General features: G+C 47.6%; 1 protein-coding gene and 1 non-coding gene across 3 annotated transcripts in view; one reads left to right on the top strand and one right to left on the bottom strand.

Moving 5' to 3' along the window:
• RANBP10 (RAN binding protein 10) overlaps positions 1–18899 on the top strand; it is a 57963-nt gene that overhangs the window by 15754 nt on the left and 23310 nt on the right. The window contains exon 3 of one of the 2 annotated variants that reach the window (XM_012189974.5): positions 3318–3370. In XM_012189974.5, the coding sequence (XP_012045364.3) occupies positions 3318–3370 (53 nt within the window). Of the gene's footprint in view, positions 1–3316; positions 12522–18899 lie in introns of those variants that run through there. The other variant, XM_042231818.2, reaches the window with a different exon arrangement.
• Positions 7095–7167, bottom strand: TRNAG-CCC (transfer RNA glycine (anticodon CCC)). Its single transcript has one exon. It is a non-coding gene; the product is annotated as a tRNA-Gly (tRNA).

The raw sequence follows: 18899 nt of genomic DNA, 5'->3' as shown, positions 1-18899 counted from the left end.
TTTTTATGTTTATTTATTTATTTAAATTAAGAAAATGTATTTTTCGGCCATGCCATGTGCCTGTGGGATCTTAGTTCCCCAACTAGGGATTGAACCCAGCCCCCCTGCAGCAAAAGTGCTAAGTCCTGCTGGTCACTGGACTGCTAAGGAGCTCGCTATTTGTGTATTTTTAAATTTCAGCAACATTTTAGGGGTTTTAGTTTATAAGCTTTTTGCCTTCTTGGTAAAGTTAATTCCAGAGTATTTTATTCTTTTGATGCTATTATAAATGGAATTATTTTCTCTTTTCCTTTTTTGATTGTTCAGTGTTAGTATGTTGAAACACAGCTGTTTTTTTGTGTGTTGTTTTTGTATCCTGAAACTTTGCTGAATTTGTTTGTTATAACAGTTTTTTGTGGACTCTAGAATTTTCTACGTATAGAATCATATCATCTGTGAATAGAGATAGTTTTACCCATTCCTTTCCAATTTGGATACTTTTATTTCTTTCTCTTGTCTAATTGCTTTAGCTAGAATTTCTGATATTCTGTTGAATAGAAGTGGCAAAAGCAGGCACCTTTCCTCTTCCTGTTATTAGAGGGAAAGTCTTCAGACTTTTGCCATTGAATACAATATTAGCTGTGGTTTTCTCATATAAGACCTTTTATTATGTTGAGATTGTTTCCTTTTATGCCTAGTTTGTTGAGTGTTTTTGAGAAGTAATATACCATACAGTCCACTCACTTACAGTGTACAATTCAGTGTTTTTTAGTGTCCTTATAGTTTTTTTTCCCTTCTTTGCTTATCTTAAACTGGTTGGATAACAGTTTTTAAGTGTATGAATACTTGCTAGAAAGCTGCATGTTTTTGAAATTTTAGGACATCATACATTTGGAAAGACTTAATGTCACACAGTGTTTGAAGAGTTGGGACTCATTCCCTTTGAACTCCGACTTAGCTTGACCTCATAGGAACATTTCAAGTTAGGGTCCTGTGGGGCTGCTCCCTGTATCAGTGACACTCACAGGGGCATGACATTCAAATGTGGAGACTGGTCTCTTCTGGGTGCTCTACTCTTAGCTTACCCACTCAGATTCTCAAGATGACCCTGGGGTTTGTGCAGAGGCTCCCAGACCATCCACTGGTAAACACTGCCCCAGCTGTGGGGTAGAGTCTATAGGAATGTGTTGAGGGGTAGCTGCCAAAGGTGGAAGAGGCTTCTGTTGAGAGACCTAAGCAACGTGTATTTGAGTGCATGTGCCTTAGTAGTTCCATGTTCTCTTGGGAAGTTGTGGAACCAGATCTCTGTTGCTGGTGGTCAAGCATACTTTCCCTGGATGACCCTTGACCTCCCCCATTTGTAACCCTAAGCAGTCAGGGGTCACCCAGGAAGCATATGTGCTTCAAACACATAAGCCTTCATCTTAGTGTCAGGAAAGCTGAATGTGAGGGGTGGGATCGCATGTGGTGTTGGGCTCTAAAACAGGGCAGGATAAGTGGCCTGGCATCCAAGTTAGGAAAACTCCAAACTCCTGGCTCTGTTGCACTCACATATGTTGATTGATGACTGCAGGGCAGTCAGAGTCATTTGCTGTTTGGTCAGCGATGGCATAAAGGGAATGGAGACCAACTCTCGGCAGCCTCTTCCATGTAAAGTCAGGAAGCTGATTATTTGGGCTGCTGGTTTTCTGGGGAAATGTGCAGGTTCTAGCCTAATGGGAATCCTGCCAGCAGGCTTACACAGCTTCTGCTCTTGATGGTCGTCGAAGGGTCCCCTTCTGGCAAGAAGTAGCAGGCATTTTGAGAGTCTCAATCCTTTGAACCATAGAAGCCTTTCTTTGAAGTGTTGCTCCTTCCTCTTTTCTCCCTTCCCTTCCCTCTCCTTTCCCCTAACGCTTGCAGGCCATTTATTAGGGCCATGTGTTGATTGGTGTCTTTCATGGGTTCTGCCCACAAAGATGCGAAAGCTGGTTTCAGGGGAAAATGGGTAGGTTAGAGCCTTCCTTCCTGCTCCTCCGACACCCACTGTTGCAGCCAGCCAGAGAAGGGCATTCCATTTACTGCAGATGGAAGGCTCGCAGGTTCTGGAGCACCATGTGGTGGGGACTCTGGTAGTGTTAGGATACTGGTCCATATGTTTCGTGGAACATGCCAGAAGAGGAAGAGAAGAGTCCAAAATGGAGAAACGTATGTGAGGTGGTTCCTTGCACAATTACAACAGGGAGCAGTTGGAATGTAATTTCCAGCTACTTGGAAATGGTCAAAATAAGGCAACCCCATGTGATTGCTTTAAAAGGAAAACATTTTTATTGTGGTAAAATATGCATCACATAAATTTTACCATTTTAATTATTTTTAAGTGAAGAATTCAGTGGCATTAAGTACACTCACATTGTTATGCAACCAAAAGTTACACCTTAGCCATCTTGGTTGGTGTTTTCACTGTTGTGATCTTCTCAGCTACATCTTGATGCTCATATGTGGTTAACAGCAGGCATCATATGTGGGTTTCTAGTATTTTACACTTAGATGGTGGTGACTTGTTTCTCTAGTTCCTAAGTTCTTGGGGAAATACCTTACCATGTCTTTGTATACTACAAATATATGGACTGAAAAAACCTGTTCATTCCCTTCTCTGACCTTCCCTCTCATGAGTGCAACTGAGATATCTTTGACAGAGTTGCCCAGCGGGTCCCATCTGGCTATGGCTGCCTTAGCTGTTTAGGTTCCTGGGTGGAAGGAGTAGAGGGTGGGTCTCTGGGGCCTCACATACTATCACCTTCAGCTTTGGTTGATTAAAGAGGCCAGTGGTGAATGTATGGGGCAAGGGTAGTTAATTTGGAGACCTCAGAGAAGAAACCCTGTGTGATGAGGGGTCTTTATGACTCTATATGGATCCAGCTGGCTATACTTTTTCCATGTCTTGGTTCTTGCTGAAGAGTGGCTTGTCCCTGTGGCTTAATCTTGCATTATTCTGCCAAACACTCTGTAGGATTGAACTACTTACTTTTAGGTACTTCTTGGGAATAGATTCCACTGCCTTAGCTGGGAGCCAGAAGCCAAAGGACGGGAAGCAGTGATTCCAGGAAACTTTCCTCTGAAACTGAAGCTAGTGATTCCTGGTTGTAGACACTACCTCCTGTTTTTCCAGCTGCTTAAGGCGTTGAGAAATTTCCAGTAGAAAATCAAAATACAAAGGTTCTCCAAGATCCACTAGTGTGTTAAAGGAGTCTCTACATTCATTGCTTTTCCTGTTTTTCTTTTACCAAGAAATATTTGAGAAGGGAGATGCATAACCATTTGTTAACCAAAATGTCTGTGTGTGTGCTTTTTCAAAGGTACATGGGAATAGGACTCTCAGCTCAAGGCGTCAACATGAACAGACTTCCTGGTGAGTCACTGGCTAAGAGAACATTTGTTCTGGTCTCTTGATCCATTCTGTGATGAGAATCATGGTGGCAGCCAGCAGGCTGGAGAGGACTTTGTTTGCTGGCTGCCTACCCGCCAAGCCAAGCCATTGGGTGGAGGATCCTAAAAGGTAGCCACTGGGCCAGGATGGCATGGGCTTCTCTTCCAAAAATGAACTGGCAAGTGGTTGTCCTTCATGGAATTTGAACTGTTTACAGTCAGAACCAAGCGACCTGAGCTTGCTCCCTGTAGGGATACGCCTCAGTAGCCCTCACTCCCATTGGCCTTTGCTTGACCAGTCTGGAACTCTGGCATTTTGGAGAGGAAGGCTGCCATCAACCTTGGTCCTGTTTTTACTTTACCATGTTAATGGCCAAAGCCTTAAGGGACCTCCCATGTGGAAGACGGTTGAGGCAGTGTCTTAATAAATAGGATGTGCGTGAGACTTAGGCTTACAGTCAGCAACCTCAGATTTATAAAGGAGCACTCTGGGCCCTGCCAGTGGGCCTCCTCAACCACCCAGGTGCCATTTCAGTTGTTTTCTGCCCAGCAGCTTATGTCCAGGCCTGGGCTAGGCACAGTTGAGAGGACAAAATCCTCTACCAGAAGCTAGTGGATTCTAGAAGATGGTCCCCAATTCATTTGTCGGCTTGAGTGGCCTAAGTGACAAGGTGCACATTACCCTGACTCTGTCAGGTAGGCAGGTAAAGTCCCTATGTTTTTGCCCAAGCCCTCTCTAGTTTTTGTGCCTCTGACACAGAGAAGGCAGGTAGCTTTTTCCAAAGAGGGAACACCACTTAAACCTTCAGGTTTTTTCCCAATCTGTGTTTAATATCACTCAGGCTTTTTTTTTTCTAATTGACTCCTTTCAAGCACTAGAAATCTTGACTTGCTCAGGATTGATTACAGTTGTCAGGAATCTGACTTTTAAAAAGGCTTCGATCTGAGCAAAACTGGCCTTTAGTTATTAATCAGAATGTGTGTGGCATGTTTGGCCTCTTTGTGCAGCATGCAGCTGTGATGTTTGTTATTCTAGCCTTGGCCGACTAGATGTATCTAGAGTGGTCATAGCTTTGCCTCTTTGTGAACAGGGAGCTTAGAAAGATAATTTCTCGTCAAGCGTAAAATGATTCTTAATCTTTGTCTTGCACTAAACGTGCTCTTGAACTTTTGCATGACTTTGGTTGCAGAGAAAAGAGGCTTTTATAGGTTCATTATACAAAAAAAAACCTACTATAATCTGTTATTGAGTGGGACTTTAAGCAATTCTGAACATTGGTTAAATGAATTTTTGTTAATCTGTGTGAACGAATACTGTGCAGCCATGAAAAGAATGAGGAGCCTCTTCAGGTACTGCTTTGGAGTAATCTCTGGGATGTATTATTAAGTAAAAAATATAAGGCATAGAACAATGTATATATGTTACCAAATGTTTTTTTTAAAAAAGGAGAAAATGGACATCACTATATCTGTTTGTACATGCATAGAATATCTTTGGAAAGTTAAAGAAAAACTTAAAAATATCTGCTGTCCCTTGAATCAGGGTGACTGGGGAGAGGACTGGGAAGAAAATTTTTCCCTTTTGAAACTTTCAAATATTCTTTTTTGTGAATATGTTATCTGTTTTAAAATAAATAAAATAACGAAAAGCCCCTTCATCAAGAAGTCCTCACGCCTATCTTTTAGCTGGTCTCGGGATGCAGTCTTTTACCATGTGCAAAGCATGGTATTCTGGGTTCCACACATTCATCCTTCTTTAGTAAGAACTGTTTTCACATGGCCACTGGCTCCAGGATCCAGGGAGTGGAGCATATGAGGTTAGAAGGGGTTCAAGGGCTGCCCGAACTGACCTGAAACTCTTGAGATGGAGCCATGTGGAGCTGGCTTAGTCTCTGTCTTGTTCATAAGATGGGGCTTTTGACCCCTCTGGGCTGCTTAGAGGTCAGCTGAGGGTCACATGCTTTGACATTGTTAATGCAATGTTGTTGTGAAGTCAGACTCTGCCTGGGCACGGGAGGTGACTGTAGGGAGAAGGGGCTTGGGGACAGTGGATAAGGTGTTAGTTCCCACACTAACACAGGAGGGCTAGCGCCTTGTTTACAGCCTCACGGGTGCATCTGTCTTTTGGCAAGAGAAAGGAGCCTCGGTGTTCTGTGCATATGGCACCTGTCTTTGTTTTCACTCTGCCTGCCAGCTCCTGAGGGTTTTCCTTCCTGCCATATCTGATCATCTCCCTGATTATTCCATAAGGTGGAAACTAGGGATCAGGTTGCATCTGGGTAGGGATTCACCCTAGGAATGATGGATGCCTCTGGCTTTCCTGGATATAGGACTGGCTGAGTGGCTGGGCAGACCTAGCCCAGGACAGAGGTAGGGACAGAGGGGAGACACCCCCTCGCTTCTCAGGAATGATGGGGGCCTGCCACTGTTCACCTCAGTGCTGTGTTTGGAAGATCAGAATCCCCTTTGGTGCTTTCCATTTTCTGGGGTCACTGTGTGTGTGTGTGTGTGTGTGTGTGTATGTGTGTGTGTGTGTGTGCATGCATATGTTTTCCATTTTCTGGGGTCACTGTGTGTGTGTGTGTGTGTATGTGTGTGTGTGCATACGTTCTCCAAAACCAGAAGAATCGTTCAAAAACGGTTATACCTGAAACTACTTCCATGTATTTTGGTGGTGAAGTGAGAGATGGAGAATGGTAGTAGTTAAAACCTTCCTGCCAGATTCATCTCATTTCTAAGAGGCCATTGGTTGAGATGAAGACTATTTGGACTGTTTAGATGTATGGTTGGTGGGAGGGGAGCGATGGTGGTGGCCTTAGCTGTGTCTAGAGTTTGAGACTTTGGTGTTAACTCCAGATGAGATGTTAGAGGGGTGATGTACCTCTTGATAGATTCAGGTGTACGTAGTGCAGGGTCATGGTAGGGATGGTTATGGCTCCACAGCAGGGTGATGTGCTATTTCACCCTGATATTTAGGGGCAGATAGGAGTTTGCCAGATGGTTTTGGGCAGCGATACTATGGGGCCTGTGAGTGGATCTCTTAAGTTGTCTGCTGTGATGGGATGGTTTCCTGGGAACAGTCAGGATGGCCAGCTGAGGGAAGAGTCTTGTTACTATGGCAAGGGGCCTAGACTTTTATGTAAATAAGCAGTGGGGGGCTGCAGGACTTTTTTTTTTTTTTTTAATTTTTATTGGAGTGTAGTTGATTTAGAATGGTGTGTTAGTTTCAGGTGTATAAGCACAGTGAATCAGTTGTACATACAGCCACTCTTTTTTTTTTTTTTTTTTTTTAAGATTCTTTTCCCATATAGGCCATTACAGGGTACCGAGTAGAGTTCCCTGTGCTATACAGCAAGTTTTTTTTTAATTATTTTAATTGGAAGATAATTACTTTATAGTATTGTGATGGTTTTTGCTGTACACCAGCTTGAATCAGCTGTAAGCATACATGAGTCCCCTCCCTCCTGAACCCCCTTCCCACAGCAGGTTCTTATTATTTATCTATTATATATATAGTAGTATATATATGTTAGTCCCAGTCTCCCAGTTTATCCCTCCCCCACCTTATCACCTGCTAACCATAAGTTTGTTTTCTATCTGTGACTTTACTTCTGTTTTGTAAATGAGTTCATTTGTATCCTTTATTTTTTATTGATTTATTCCCCTGACCCCTTTTTTTGGCATCCATGTGGAATGTGGGATCTTAGTTCCCTGCTCAGGGATTGAACCTGTGCTCCCTGCATTGGGAATGCAGAGTCTTAACCACTGGACCACCAGGGAAGTCTGTACTTTTTTTTTTTTAAGATTCCATATATAAGTGGTAACATGATGTTTATGTGTCTGACTTACTTCACTCAGTATGACAGTCTTTTGGTTCATCTATGTTGCTGCAAATGGCATTATTTTGTTCTTTTTTAATGGCTAAGTTGCAGGAGTGTTTTAAGCAGAGGCAAGATGCAATCAGATTTGCTAGTTCAGGAGTACCTAATTTAGAAGAGGCCTTCTAGAAGGGGTTAAGGGCAGACTAGGGATCTTGGGCAGTAGGAACTGTAAGAACTCAGGCATATCAGGGAGCTCCTGGAGGTGGTAGATTATGGTTTAATAAAAAAACTTCCTTTCCTTGTCCTAAAAGAGTGAATTGGAAACATTTAGTTAGAAGTGGACAGTTAAATATATAAATGCCTGTGAGTGTATACTGAGGTAACTCAACATATCTGGTTTATTTGAGAAGAATCCTACTAGGTCTTTGGGAGGGGTTCCTTATTTTCGTTGCTGTATATGTAGATTATTTTCTATTTGTAAGTTTAGAATAATTTATCAGTGAATCCATCAGGGCCAGTTGCTCTTTGGGGAGGACATTTTTTGTGTCCTTTTCCTCTCTTATTAGCTGGTTCAAGTAGCAGCTTGTTTCCTGTGGCATTGCTTTTAGTATATTCTGCTTTGCCCATCTGGTTCTCTTAATTTATAGGAAAATGGCTGTGATTAATATTATCAGAACCTGAAAACACCTTCGTGATTGATCTTTTAGATTAGTTGACTCCATTCTGTTAATTATTTAAAAAGAACAATTACTGTTACCAGTCTCATTTTTCTATGTAGTTTTAAACTGAGATACAATTAACATCCAATAAAATTCACTCCTCTGAAGTATACAATTCCATGGTTTTCGTATAGTTACAAAGTTGTGCTACCATCACTACTATCTAATTCCAGATTATTTTCACCATCCCAGATAAAAACTCCATACTCATTAATAGTCATTCCTGGATTTTCCCTCCTTCTGGCCTCTGGAAACCAGTGATCTACTTTCTGTCTCCATGAACTTTTCCTGTTCTGGAGATTTCATACCAGTGGAATCACATAATATGTGGCCTTTTGTGACTGGCTTCTTTCAGTTAGCTTAATGTTTTTGAGGTTCATCTACACTGCAGTACATAGCAGAGCTTCATTCCTTCCTCTGGCAGAATAATACTCTGTTGTATGGACATACCACATTTTGTATCTGTTGATGGTCATTTGGGTCATTTCCATATTTTGGCTGTTATAATTGATGCTTTGATAAACATTTATATACAAGCTGTTGCACAGACATGTGTTTTTATTTCTCTTGACTATATGTAGGTGTAGAAATGCTGGGTCATATGGTAACACTGTTTAGTCATCTGAGGAACTACCAGACTGATTTGATTTCCATGGTGGCTGCCCCATTTACATTCCCACTGGCCTGTGTATAAGGGTTGATTTCTCCATATCTTTGTCAACACTTGTAATTATCTGTCTTTGATTATAGCCACCCTATTGGGTATGAGGCTTCCCAGGTGGTGCTAGTGGTAAAGAATGCCTGCCAATGCAGGAGACGCAAGAAACTTGGATTTGATCCCTGAGCCAAGAAGATCCCCTGGAGTAGGAAACAGCAACCCACTCCAGTATTCTTGCCTGGAAAATTACATGGACGGAGGAGCCTGGCGGGCTACAGTCCATGGAGTTGCAAAGAGTCAGACACGACTGAGCCACTTACAAACAGCAGCCCCAGTGGGTATGAAGTGGTATCTCATTGTGCCTTTCATTTCATTTCCCTGATTAATAATATCAGCCTCTTTTCATGTGCTTATTGAGCATTTATCTATCTTCCTTGGACAAATGTCTATTAAATATCTTTTGCTTTTTTTTTTTTTTGGCCATACCATGTGACTTGACTGTTTTTAGGTTGGGTTATTAATCTTCTTATTATTGAGTTGTAAGAGTTCTTTATATGTTCAGGATATAAGTTTCTTGTCAGTGACATAATTTGCCATTTTTTTCCCCTATTCTTTATGTTGTCTTTTTTTTTCTTTTTTCATATTCTTTCTTACTATGATTTATTATAAGATATTAAATATAAATCCTTGTGCTATACAGTAGGACCATGTTTATTTTATATGTAGTAGTTAGTATTTCCTAGTCCCAGCGTCCTAATTTATCCCTTCCCTTATCCCTCCTTTCCCCTTTGGTAACTGAAAGTTTGTTCTTTATGTCTGTGAATTTGTTTCTGTTTTATAAATAAACTCATTTGTATCATATTTTAGATTCCACATTTAGGTCATGTCATATGATATTTGTCTTTCTGACTTCACTTCGTATGGTGATCTCTTGTTGCAGATGGCATTATTTTGTTCTTTTTTATGGCTGAGTAGTATTCCTGTGTGTGTGTGCGTGTGTGTGTGCATGCGCGTGTGCGCGAGCACACGCACATGTGCATACACACACGCACGCTCTAGACTGTCTTTTCTTTTATTCTTTCATATTTATTTGTCTGGCTGCCCCAGGTCTTACTTGCAGCATGTGGGATCTTTAGTTGCAGCCTGTGAAGTCTTAGTTGAGGCATGTGGGATCCAGTTCCCTGACCAGGGATCGAACCCAGGCCCCCTGCATTGGGAGCGTGGAGTCTCAGCCATTAGACCACCATGGGAGTCTCTTTCATTCTTGTCTTTTGTGTGGATTGCGTGGCATGTGGGACTCTGCTCCCAGACCAGGGATCAAACCTAGGCCATTGCAGTGAAAGCACTAACCACGAGTTCTAACCACTGGATTTCCAGGGCCTTCCTATCTGGGTCTTATTCTTGATTAGAACTTTTAGTAGCTGGGTGATGTGGGTATGGAGACGGTGGAGGTAATTTTCTCCTTCCTTGAGGGACCCAGCAGACTGTGGCCCCTGAATGGTTGCCGGTGCTTTGCCAGGTCCTGAAAGTTTAATGAAGGGGCAGCTGAAGGGCCCTCCGGGCAAGAGTGTACAGCTCACTCCTTTCTTCATTCTGAGCGGATTGCACTTCCCAAATCCTCAGCGTTTCGCTTAAGGTCTTGTAGACAGTGAACCTGCTTGCCCCAGAGTGAGGTTTATCTTCCTGCAAAACCCAGATCCTCATGTGTTCCCAGTCTCTGTTGACAGCACTGTCCACCCTGGCCCCTAAGTAGGCTCCTCCCTCCTTTTCCCTCATCCCATGGTTCTACTATTCTTAAGCATCTCTTTAATCTGGCCTTCCTCTCTATTCCTCCTCCACTGCTCCTCCAGCCTCTGTAGCTTCTCCACTGGGCTATTTTCATCGCCTCCTGATTAATCTCTCTGCCTTGGGCCTCTGTTCTCTGTTCCCCTTGTACACTCTGCCCCTTGCCTGCTTTGGACCTCTGACCCCCACCCCTTCCCATCAGACACAGGTGTTGTGGCCCTTGCTCACCTTTTTCTTCCACCTTTACCCTCCACACACACTGCACACCAGCAGGTCTGTGTGGGACCCCAAACACCCTGCACACATTTCCTTCTCTGCCTCTTGGCTGATGTCCTTGCCCTGGAGGTGTCCTCCTTGCTTGTGAGCCCTCGTGCAGTCTTCCCGATCCCTTCAGCCCTAATTGCATGTCTGGTGACACTTAACCTTGCCCCACGTGATTCCTTCACATTTGCCCAGCATCCTTTCTGGATTGTGAACTCCTTGGGAGTGGGTCACATTTTTCTATAGCAGCTTTCCCAGAGTGAGACAGATGCCCTTGGGCTGTGGGAGCAGGCCATTCCTGCATCTCCCTGGGCTTTGCCTCAATGCAGTGGCTGTAGTAAGCCAAGTGTGGTTCTGGAACCACTGTTGAGTCAAGTCTCCCTGGCCTGCAGCCTGTCTTGGGCTAGAAGCCTTCATTTGGAGCTCAGCCTCCCTGCACTGCCCTGTCGTGGCACTGATTGTGCATGGGGGTTGACTGTCTACCCTTTCCTGTGTGTCGGAGCTCAGTATGGTTGAACCAGCTACTGGCTCACTTTTGCTTGTGTGAGGAAGCCAACCCTCGGGTTGTGGTTGGCTCCTGGAGCAGTGTAGCTCAGTGGCTGAGAACATGACTCCGGAGTCATGCTGTATTTGCATCCTGACAGCTGTGTTTCCTGGAGCAAGTCACCTAACTGCTCTGGGTCTCAGTTTCCTCATATGTAAATTCAATGTGATACTAGTACTTAACTCATATATGGGATGATTATGGGGATTGAGTGCTTAAAATGCTTAGAATAGTGCCTGATACAGGAAAAGGGGATTCAAGAGTGTTAGCTTATTGTTACTGATAAAGTTTTTTTTCCTGTCTGAGGAAGAAAGTACCTATATATTTAAAATTCTTTAATGGGTATTTGTGCATCAGAGTGGAGTTAGGTGTACTCTAAACGACATTTTCTCTCTAGTGCTGTGTTTTTTGTATTTAAGTAGACGTGTGTAGTGAATTAGCTGGAGTTGAATTATGAAGAATGAAGATGGATAGCAACCAAAGTCGGGATGTTGATGTCTTCAGTGTTTTCTTATAGGTTTTCCTATACACGCTCAGGGAGGACGTGTTTGCCTCTAAGGCTGTCGGGGGTAGAGGGTAGCCACCCTGGGGGTCTCATTTGGCCTTGGGAGCAGGTGGTAACAGAGAGCGCCTCTCAAATGAGGCCTTGTGTTCAGTCATTCCCCAGGAACATATGGGCATGTGGTAGCTTGTATGGTCAAAGGTTTCTGTTGGAAGATGTCGAAGTTTTGATGTTTATCTTTTATAAGGTGTTTTTGGCCTCCTTAAGTGTGAACCCAGGAACAGGTGTGGCCAAAATAAGACTGTCAGAACACTTGGCTAAATGATTTTGAAGCCAGTCAGGATGGTCTGTGGGCAGGTGAGTGTACCTGCAGCCCCACCCTTCCGTTGTTGAGCTGGCAGCAGAGCACATGGGCTGTAATCCCTGGGTTGGAGAAGCAGGAAGAAAGTCGGGCGTGGGTAGAGGGGATTTGGGCTCCTCCCAGGCTCAGGTGCTTTGAAGGGGGCGAGGCTAGGAGAAATCTTCCTTCTGTGTCTTGTACCTCAGACAGGGCTGGGGAAACTAGGCTGTGTTACTAGGCAGCCTAGCTGGACAGCAGCAGCAAGTCTGAAGCAAGCTGGACAGCTAATCATTTCCTCCTTGCCATTTCTGTGGAGGAGGCAGATGTTCTCTTGGGGTAGCATCTATTACTTTCATCATTACAACCCCTCAAAGGAGAGCCCAGGCCCATTGGGGCATCATTTCCTTGAACTGTTGGAAAAGAAGCAGCTGGAAGAACCACAGCTGGAAGTTGGGGATAAGGGCATATCTCCTGAAGCAGATGGCACCTGGAAGCCGGGACTTGGTAGGGGTGAGAGGAGGGGGCTGGTGGAGGGACTGTCTGCTCATTCCACATGATCCTCGGGTTCCAGTGAGCATCTTTTCCTCTCCCTGGAGCTGACCTTACTACGCCCATTCCTTACTCAGAGTGGGCTATCAGGAGCACACCCCTGGGAGTGTTTGCGTCCCTGCTTCTCCTGGGCGGGACACCTTCTGCACACAGCTGATATTTCATATCTGCATGTGCCACGGGAAAGCAGCAGCAGATAACAGAGATCAGGACAGACCAGTGAGGGTCCATGTCAGGCTCCTGAGGGCAGGTGCTAGGGTGCAGCAACAACTGCACCTTCCTGGACATCCTGGATGTCCAACAACTGGACATCCTTCCTCTCTGTGCTCCTGAAGATACAGAGGAAGGTGTCTGCTCAGAGCAGGTAGCAATAGCAGGCAGCTTTGTGCAGGTGGCACGGAGGTGGGTTCCAGTAGGCTGCAAATGCTGATTGTCTGTACCCACCACATGGAGGGCTCCTTCTGTCTCCCTCCACGTGGGCTGAGATCCTTGTTCCCCACAGCTCATGAGCCCCCTTCAGATTCACCGCTGGTAACCACCTGTCTTTGGAGCATCTTTTAACCCAGGATCTGCATTGTTTCCCAGGGGTCTGCCCTGGGGCTGCTCAGTCCCTTTCGTGGGGAAGTCATACTTCTCTCCCACTGGGTGGGTTGAACCATCAGAGTGCCCCTGGGCATCTGGGATACCCCTCCTAATGCCAGCAACACCCCTGGGAACAGGCCTCAAGAACCCAGGCTTGATGGTAGATGCCATGCAAGCCTCCCCAGCGAGTATCCCTTGAGGCTGGTGAAGCGAAGAAGCTGGCAGGTGCTGGCTCTGTGTTCATGCCTCTGGGTGTCTCGAGGCAGCCTGGCCTGGGGAAGGAGGACAGGCAGGAGGGGCCCCGAAGCCACTGGAGCAGCTCCCAGGACCAGGGCTGTGGGAAGATAGGTTGGGGTTTCTGTGCTGGGTATGTCTCGTCCCCTTACTGCCTTTCTCATTCTGTTCTATCTCTGAGGTATCCTTGGGAAATGACCCCAGCGGGAGTGGAGGGAGAGAAACCTAGGGGCCTTGGAGCTCTGGCAACAGTTTCCGCTGGGCGGCCCAGGCAGAGGGTGGTCTAAACTCCAGGTGGTTCACTGGAGTTAATGATGTTGGTGCCACAGGGCCTTCCTTAGTCCCTCCTGTGGAGCTTGTTTTGTGTCAGAGCTCTCTGCTTCCCTGCAGCCCTTTGCCTGGGCAGGCAATGCCCTTGGCCCCATGGCCAGTTAAATCTGTGGTCCTTTTGCATGGGCCTTTCTTCCCTCAACTAAGGTAACAAGTAAGTTATTCCTGGGCCTGGGGATTTCTAGTCTACAGTGTCCTGTTCTTCCAGATACTAGCTGCCACCTCTCTGTAGCACAGAAGTAAAAATTCTGGATTGAAGGCTGTGTTTTTCAGGGCAAGTTAAGTCCTTTGAGACAAAAGGTTTCATCGACAGCAGAAGAGCCAGTTCTGAAACCTGAGTTTGTCAGTCTCTGAAAACAGAGATTATCAAGTGTCGTCTGTCGTGGCCGGAGACTGGGGCCACATGAGGCAAGAGCTGAGTGGGACCGGTTACTGCTCAGCCTCTTGTTGCCTCCTTGGTGCTGAGTCGAAGGAGTCTGGATGTAGGGCTCCTGGAAATAGTACAGTGTCCCTCTGGGCCTTCTTTGGGGAAGGGTTTTACCCATGCCCACTTCTCAGGATCTGGTAGCAGGTGCAGGACGTCACAGGCGCTTACCTCACCAGGGGTCATCTGTCCAGTGACTTTGCCCAGATGTTTGGGAGGAGCTTAGTGGCAAGAAGAACAAACCAAACCCAACCCCAGAGGAGAGATACCAAGGCCAGGGAGCTGAGGTTGCACCTGAGCTTAGGGGGAGAGGGTCACCCCTTTCCTTAGCCTGATACAGCATGGATGAGAGACCTGGCTTGTCCTCTGGGAGCCTGAGGTATGGGCAGGTAGCCCTGCCAAATGTGCCCATGCCACTTGAGCCATGTCCTGGCCAGACCCACCCATCCCGGCTGTCCCTGCGCCTCTCCTGGTGATTGTGTATCTGTTTCTGAGAGTAGGTACGACCTGTGGAAGACCCCTTCACATGCAGGTGCTGGCTGCATAGTCCCTCAGCCTGCCCAGGGCTTCAGCTGACACCTGGATATACCTCAGTGTAGGGCCTGGGTGCCCCGACGAGGACAGACTCCTAGAGTCACAGCTGTCTACAGAGGCAGCCTTTCCTCCTGCCCGCTTTGCCTTGGTCTTCGTGTTGAGCTGCCGTAAAGACAAGACCCTCCAGGACCCCTCTGGCCCCTTTAGTCTGGAGCTGTCAGAGTCATCACCTGTGGCTTGTGTTGGTCCTGTTCTTGGTGTTAAGTTTCCTAGAGCTTGGGGTAACAGTCTTGTGCGCACTGTGATGAGGCTTTGCTGATATTGCCCTCACAGAGTTTACTGGATGAGAAAATCTCTTTCGCTTTCCCATTATCCATTGTCAACCTGCTCCAGGCTGTGAGTCCCATCAGATTTTTTAAGATGTTTGAGGTTATTGGAAGAACAATTATCTGATGGATTTCCAGGGAGGGCTGACCCTGAGTGAGTGACCACGTGTGAGAAGCAGCCCTGCCAGGGGATCTCCTAAGACATCCGCGCTTCCCCCACAGCAACCCCAGGTTTCGGAAGCACCCTGGCCAAGCCAGCCCAGCTCCTTCCCTCTTTGGCAACCCCACGAGTAGCATGGCCAAGTGCTCTGAGGGCCAGGTGACCTACCCAGGAAGCCAGGGACTGGTAAGAGTGGAGCCGTCCTGGTGCTGCCCTTGGTGGGCTGTGAGTTAGGAAAGCTGGCTCCATTCCTGCTCACTCCCTCAAGGCAGGAGGAAGAGGAAGTGTGAAGTACCGGGCTTGACCAGGGAGCTGGTGGTAAAGAGAGAGGGGGCAGGGAAGCTTGCTGGGGAGTGCCCTCTGCGGGCTGATTTCCCATGCCCATTGTCAACCCTGAAAGCGTTCAGCCAAGGGAACCCAGAGGGCTAAGAAGTGACAGAATTGGGATTCAGACCCAAGGCTTCCTGATCTCAAAGTCCAGTGATGATCAGGATCTGTTTGCCGGGGAGAGAGGGCTGATGTGGTGCCCTAGGGGCCAGCGCTCAGGCTGGTTTATGAGGCCTGGGCTGGAGCCTGTGTGTTGGTCAGCTGTGGGCCAGGACTAGAGCCTGGCAGGCAGGCACAGCACCAGCCCCGCTCCCCGCTTCAGTGCTAATGTGGTGATGATGTGGAAATCTCTCCATGCAGCAGTAGGCGTCCCCTCCCTTCCTAGTTCCCCTGGGACTGAGCCCTGGACATGTCCTGGCAGATGGGAGTGGCTGGTGGAGGGGCTCTTGGAGCAGTCACGCTGGAGTCCCTGGCACCCCCTAGAGGGAGTCGCCCACCTCAAGGTCGCTCTAACCAGGGATGGCATCTGGGAGTGCCGAGATGATGAGCTTTGTCCTCAGCCACCCCCGTACCTCTGTGATTGGGAATTCCCCTCCGGTAATGATGGAGAGGGGGAGTGGGTGGTGCCAGAGCAGCAGAATGGGACGCTTGGGGCCTCCTGCCTTCTGGCCTGAATGTGGCGTGGCTTCTTGCATCACCGGCATCTGGTAGGTGTCTGACGTGGCAGGGATAGGCTTTTCTGTGTGGGCGCCAGCCTGACAACCCATCCATTCTCTGTGGGAGGGACGGAGTTGGTTCTTTTTGGAGAGGGAAGAATGGGTAGCTGGGTGGTGCTCACTGTCACAGTGCCGTCCCTATTGCGCAGCACCAGCATCCACCGTCCCCAAGCCCCTGGAGCTGTTTCCCTGAAGGGCAGCTGAGCCCCTCATTCTCTTCTGGCCCTCACAGCCTGCTATCCTCTGAGACAGCCGGCTCTGACCCTGTGACCAGGGTGATAACCCTCATTCCTGGTCTCATCACCCCAGCCTCACACCAGGCTCGTCCAGGGAGGGGTGACTGCCAGGGTCCACACTGAGAAAGTGGCTGACTTTGACTCCGGAGCAGGAATGGGAGGTGGGAGGAGGTCTGTCCCGGAGCTGAGGTTGATAGGGCTGCAGGGGAGACTCACCTAGGCAGAGGTCAGGGAAAGACCATGGTTGCTAGACCCTCCTAATGGGAAGGAGGACTAAGAACTGTGGATTCTTCCAGAGCTGGCAGGGACACTTACATCAGCTGCCTTCCATCAGAGGTGAGGAAGCTGAGACACAGAAAAGTTATAGGACTTTCCCAGGGGATGAGCCAGGTCTGTAGCCTCTTTGGGGGGTCTGGAAGTGGCTTTACCATTAATCTATACAAATGGGGGCATGATGCAGGCAGATTGCTCTAATTACTTAGCTTTTCTTAAAAAGAAAATCGCAATAACCAAACTCTCAGTAGAGCCCAGGATGGCCCCTGGGTGGTGTGTCAGTCAGCATGGCCTGACCTCAGGGGCTTGTGCTTCAGGTGTCCTGCCAGCCCTCAACCCACTTCCCTTTCCATTCCAACAGATATTTCTTGAGCACCTACTGTGGGCCACGTGTTAGGCAACGTAAAGATGCTTGGATGTGGCCCCTTTAGTCAGAGAACTTTGGTTGTTTCCAGGGTGAGAATCCCATCTCTCACCAGCTGAGTCAGCCAGCCCTCAAGCAGGGCAAAGAGAGGTGCAAAGTCTTGGGGACTCAAACGCCATCTGGGATTTCAGGCTCTCTCCCTGTCTTTTGTCTGCTTTCTGCTTATTAGCTTTAGTCTGTCAAACTGGCTTTCTGCATGAGGTTGAAACAATGGCAGCACAGGGCTTTGAGGCCTACTCTCCTCCCAGCTCCCTTGTACAGAAATTCCAGGAAGATCTTTTACTGGTCCAGCTTGGGTCAGGGAGGAGGGTCCCTAGGATTAGCATTCCCCACTGGAGCCCTAGGGTTGGCACATGGGAGGAGCTACCTCTTGAGAAAAGGAGTGCTATCCCCCAGTGAAGGGGGCTGGCAGACAGACATATCCTGGCACTCCTTATTCCCCGATCCTGCTGTTTGTTCCCACAGCCTTGGGGGCTGGGTGCCAGTGGCGTGGTGCCCAGTCTGCTGGTGCCCAGTCCCTTAAAAGTTGATGGAACCCAGCCAGTCACCTACAGGGAGTAGCGCTGGTCAGGTGGCTGAGCCTAGGCTCTGGAAGCCTGGGGTTCCCTGCAGTTTGTGCTGATGGAGCCCAGTCTGGTCTTCAGAGCATCTTCCGCTTCCCTGTGATTGGATCGGGGACCACCCCAGGAAGGAGGAGGCTTCACCTTCACTCTCATGGGTACCTGCTTGGAGCCTACTTGAAAGTCCCTCAGAAAATAGGAGACCAGAGGCCTTCCCTAGCAGCTCAGTGGGTGGCTAAGACTCCATGCTTCCATTGAGGGGGCGGTGTGGGTTCCATCCCCAGTTGGGGAACTAAAGGTCCCACATACTGCATCATACAGTGCCCTGCCCCCAAAAAAAGGGAAGATAGGAGATCCAAGCCTCTGAGAGTGTAATCTACAAGACCATAGGCCTTCGTGGAGCCTCTCAGTGCCTCAGTTTCCTCAGCCTTCAGATGGGGATTACCATAATTACTGATTGGTTTGGACTCTTGGAGTGTTCTTGTAAGTAGTTTCCTAGGGCCGTTTGACAGTGATGTCTAATTGCTCCCCCTGATTTTGTAGAGAAGGGAACCAAGGTCTGAGAAGGTGAGTGTCGGCCCGGGGTCTGCCACCTGAGAAGGGACAGTGCTGTGTGAGAGAGCAGACTGCAGAGGCCCTTCAGGCCACACGAGCTACCCTGGCATCTAGGACTGCAGTGTCTCTTTCTAACAGAAGCCAGATCCCCTCTCCTTAGGACCTTAGCCTGAGACTGACAACAAAAACCAGAGTCACTGCAGAATGTGCAACAGCGTTTAGGCCTTGGCCTTACAGTTCTTCTGTCTGCCCGATACCTCAACAATGGCCTTGTAGTACCAGCTCCTGTCGTGTGTGTGTGTGTGTGTGTGTGTGTGCAGTCCAGCTTCTGTCTGCTGTGTGTGTGTGTGTGTGTGTGTGTGTGTGTGCGCGCGCGCGCGTGAACCCATGTCTCTTACGTCTCCTGCGTTGGCAGGCAGGTTCTTCACCACTAGCACCTCCTGGGGAGCCCTTCTGTCTGCTGCACAACTTCTCAAGCCCTGGGGAGAAGGTTCATTGAGGGCAGGGGTGACTGAATCCATTTCGAGTGACTTTGTGCCCTTTAACATGTCCTCATCTATTTTGGGCTTCTGGTACCTTTCTCTTGTGTTTGTTCTGCCCTTTCTAGTCCTTGGCTAGCCTGAATTTTTCTCCCAAAGGAAAACAGAAAGCC

The sequence above is a fragment of the Ovis aries genome, chromosome 14, assembly GCF_016772045.2.
Source record: "Ovis aries strain OAR_USU_Benz2616 breed Rambouillet chromosome 14, ARS-UI_Ramb_v3.0, whole genome shotgun sequence".
Lineage (NCBI taxonomy): Eukaryota > Metazoa > Chordata > Mammalia > Artiodactyla > Bovidae > Ovis > Ovis aries.
This window is presented reverse-complemented; position numbering and strand designations above follow the sequence as displayed.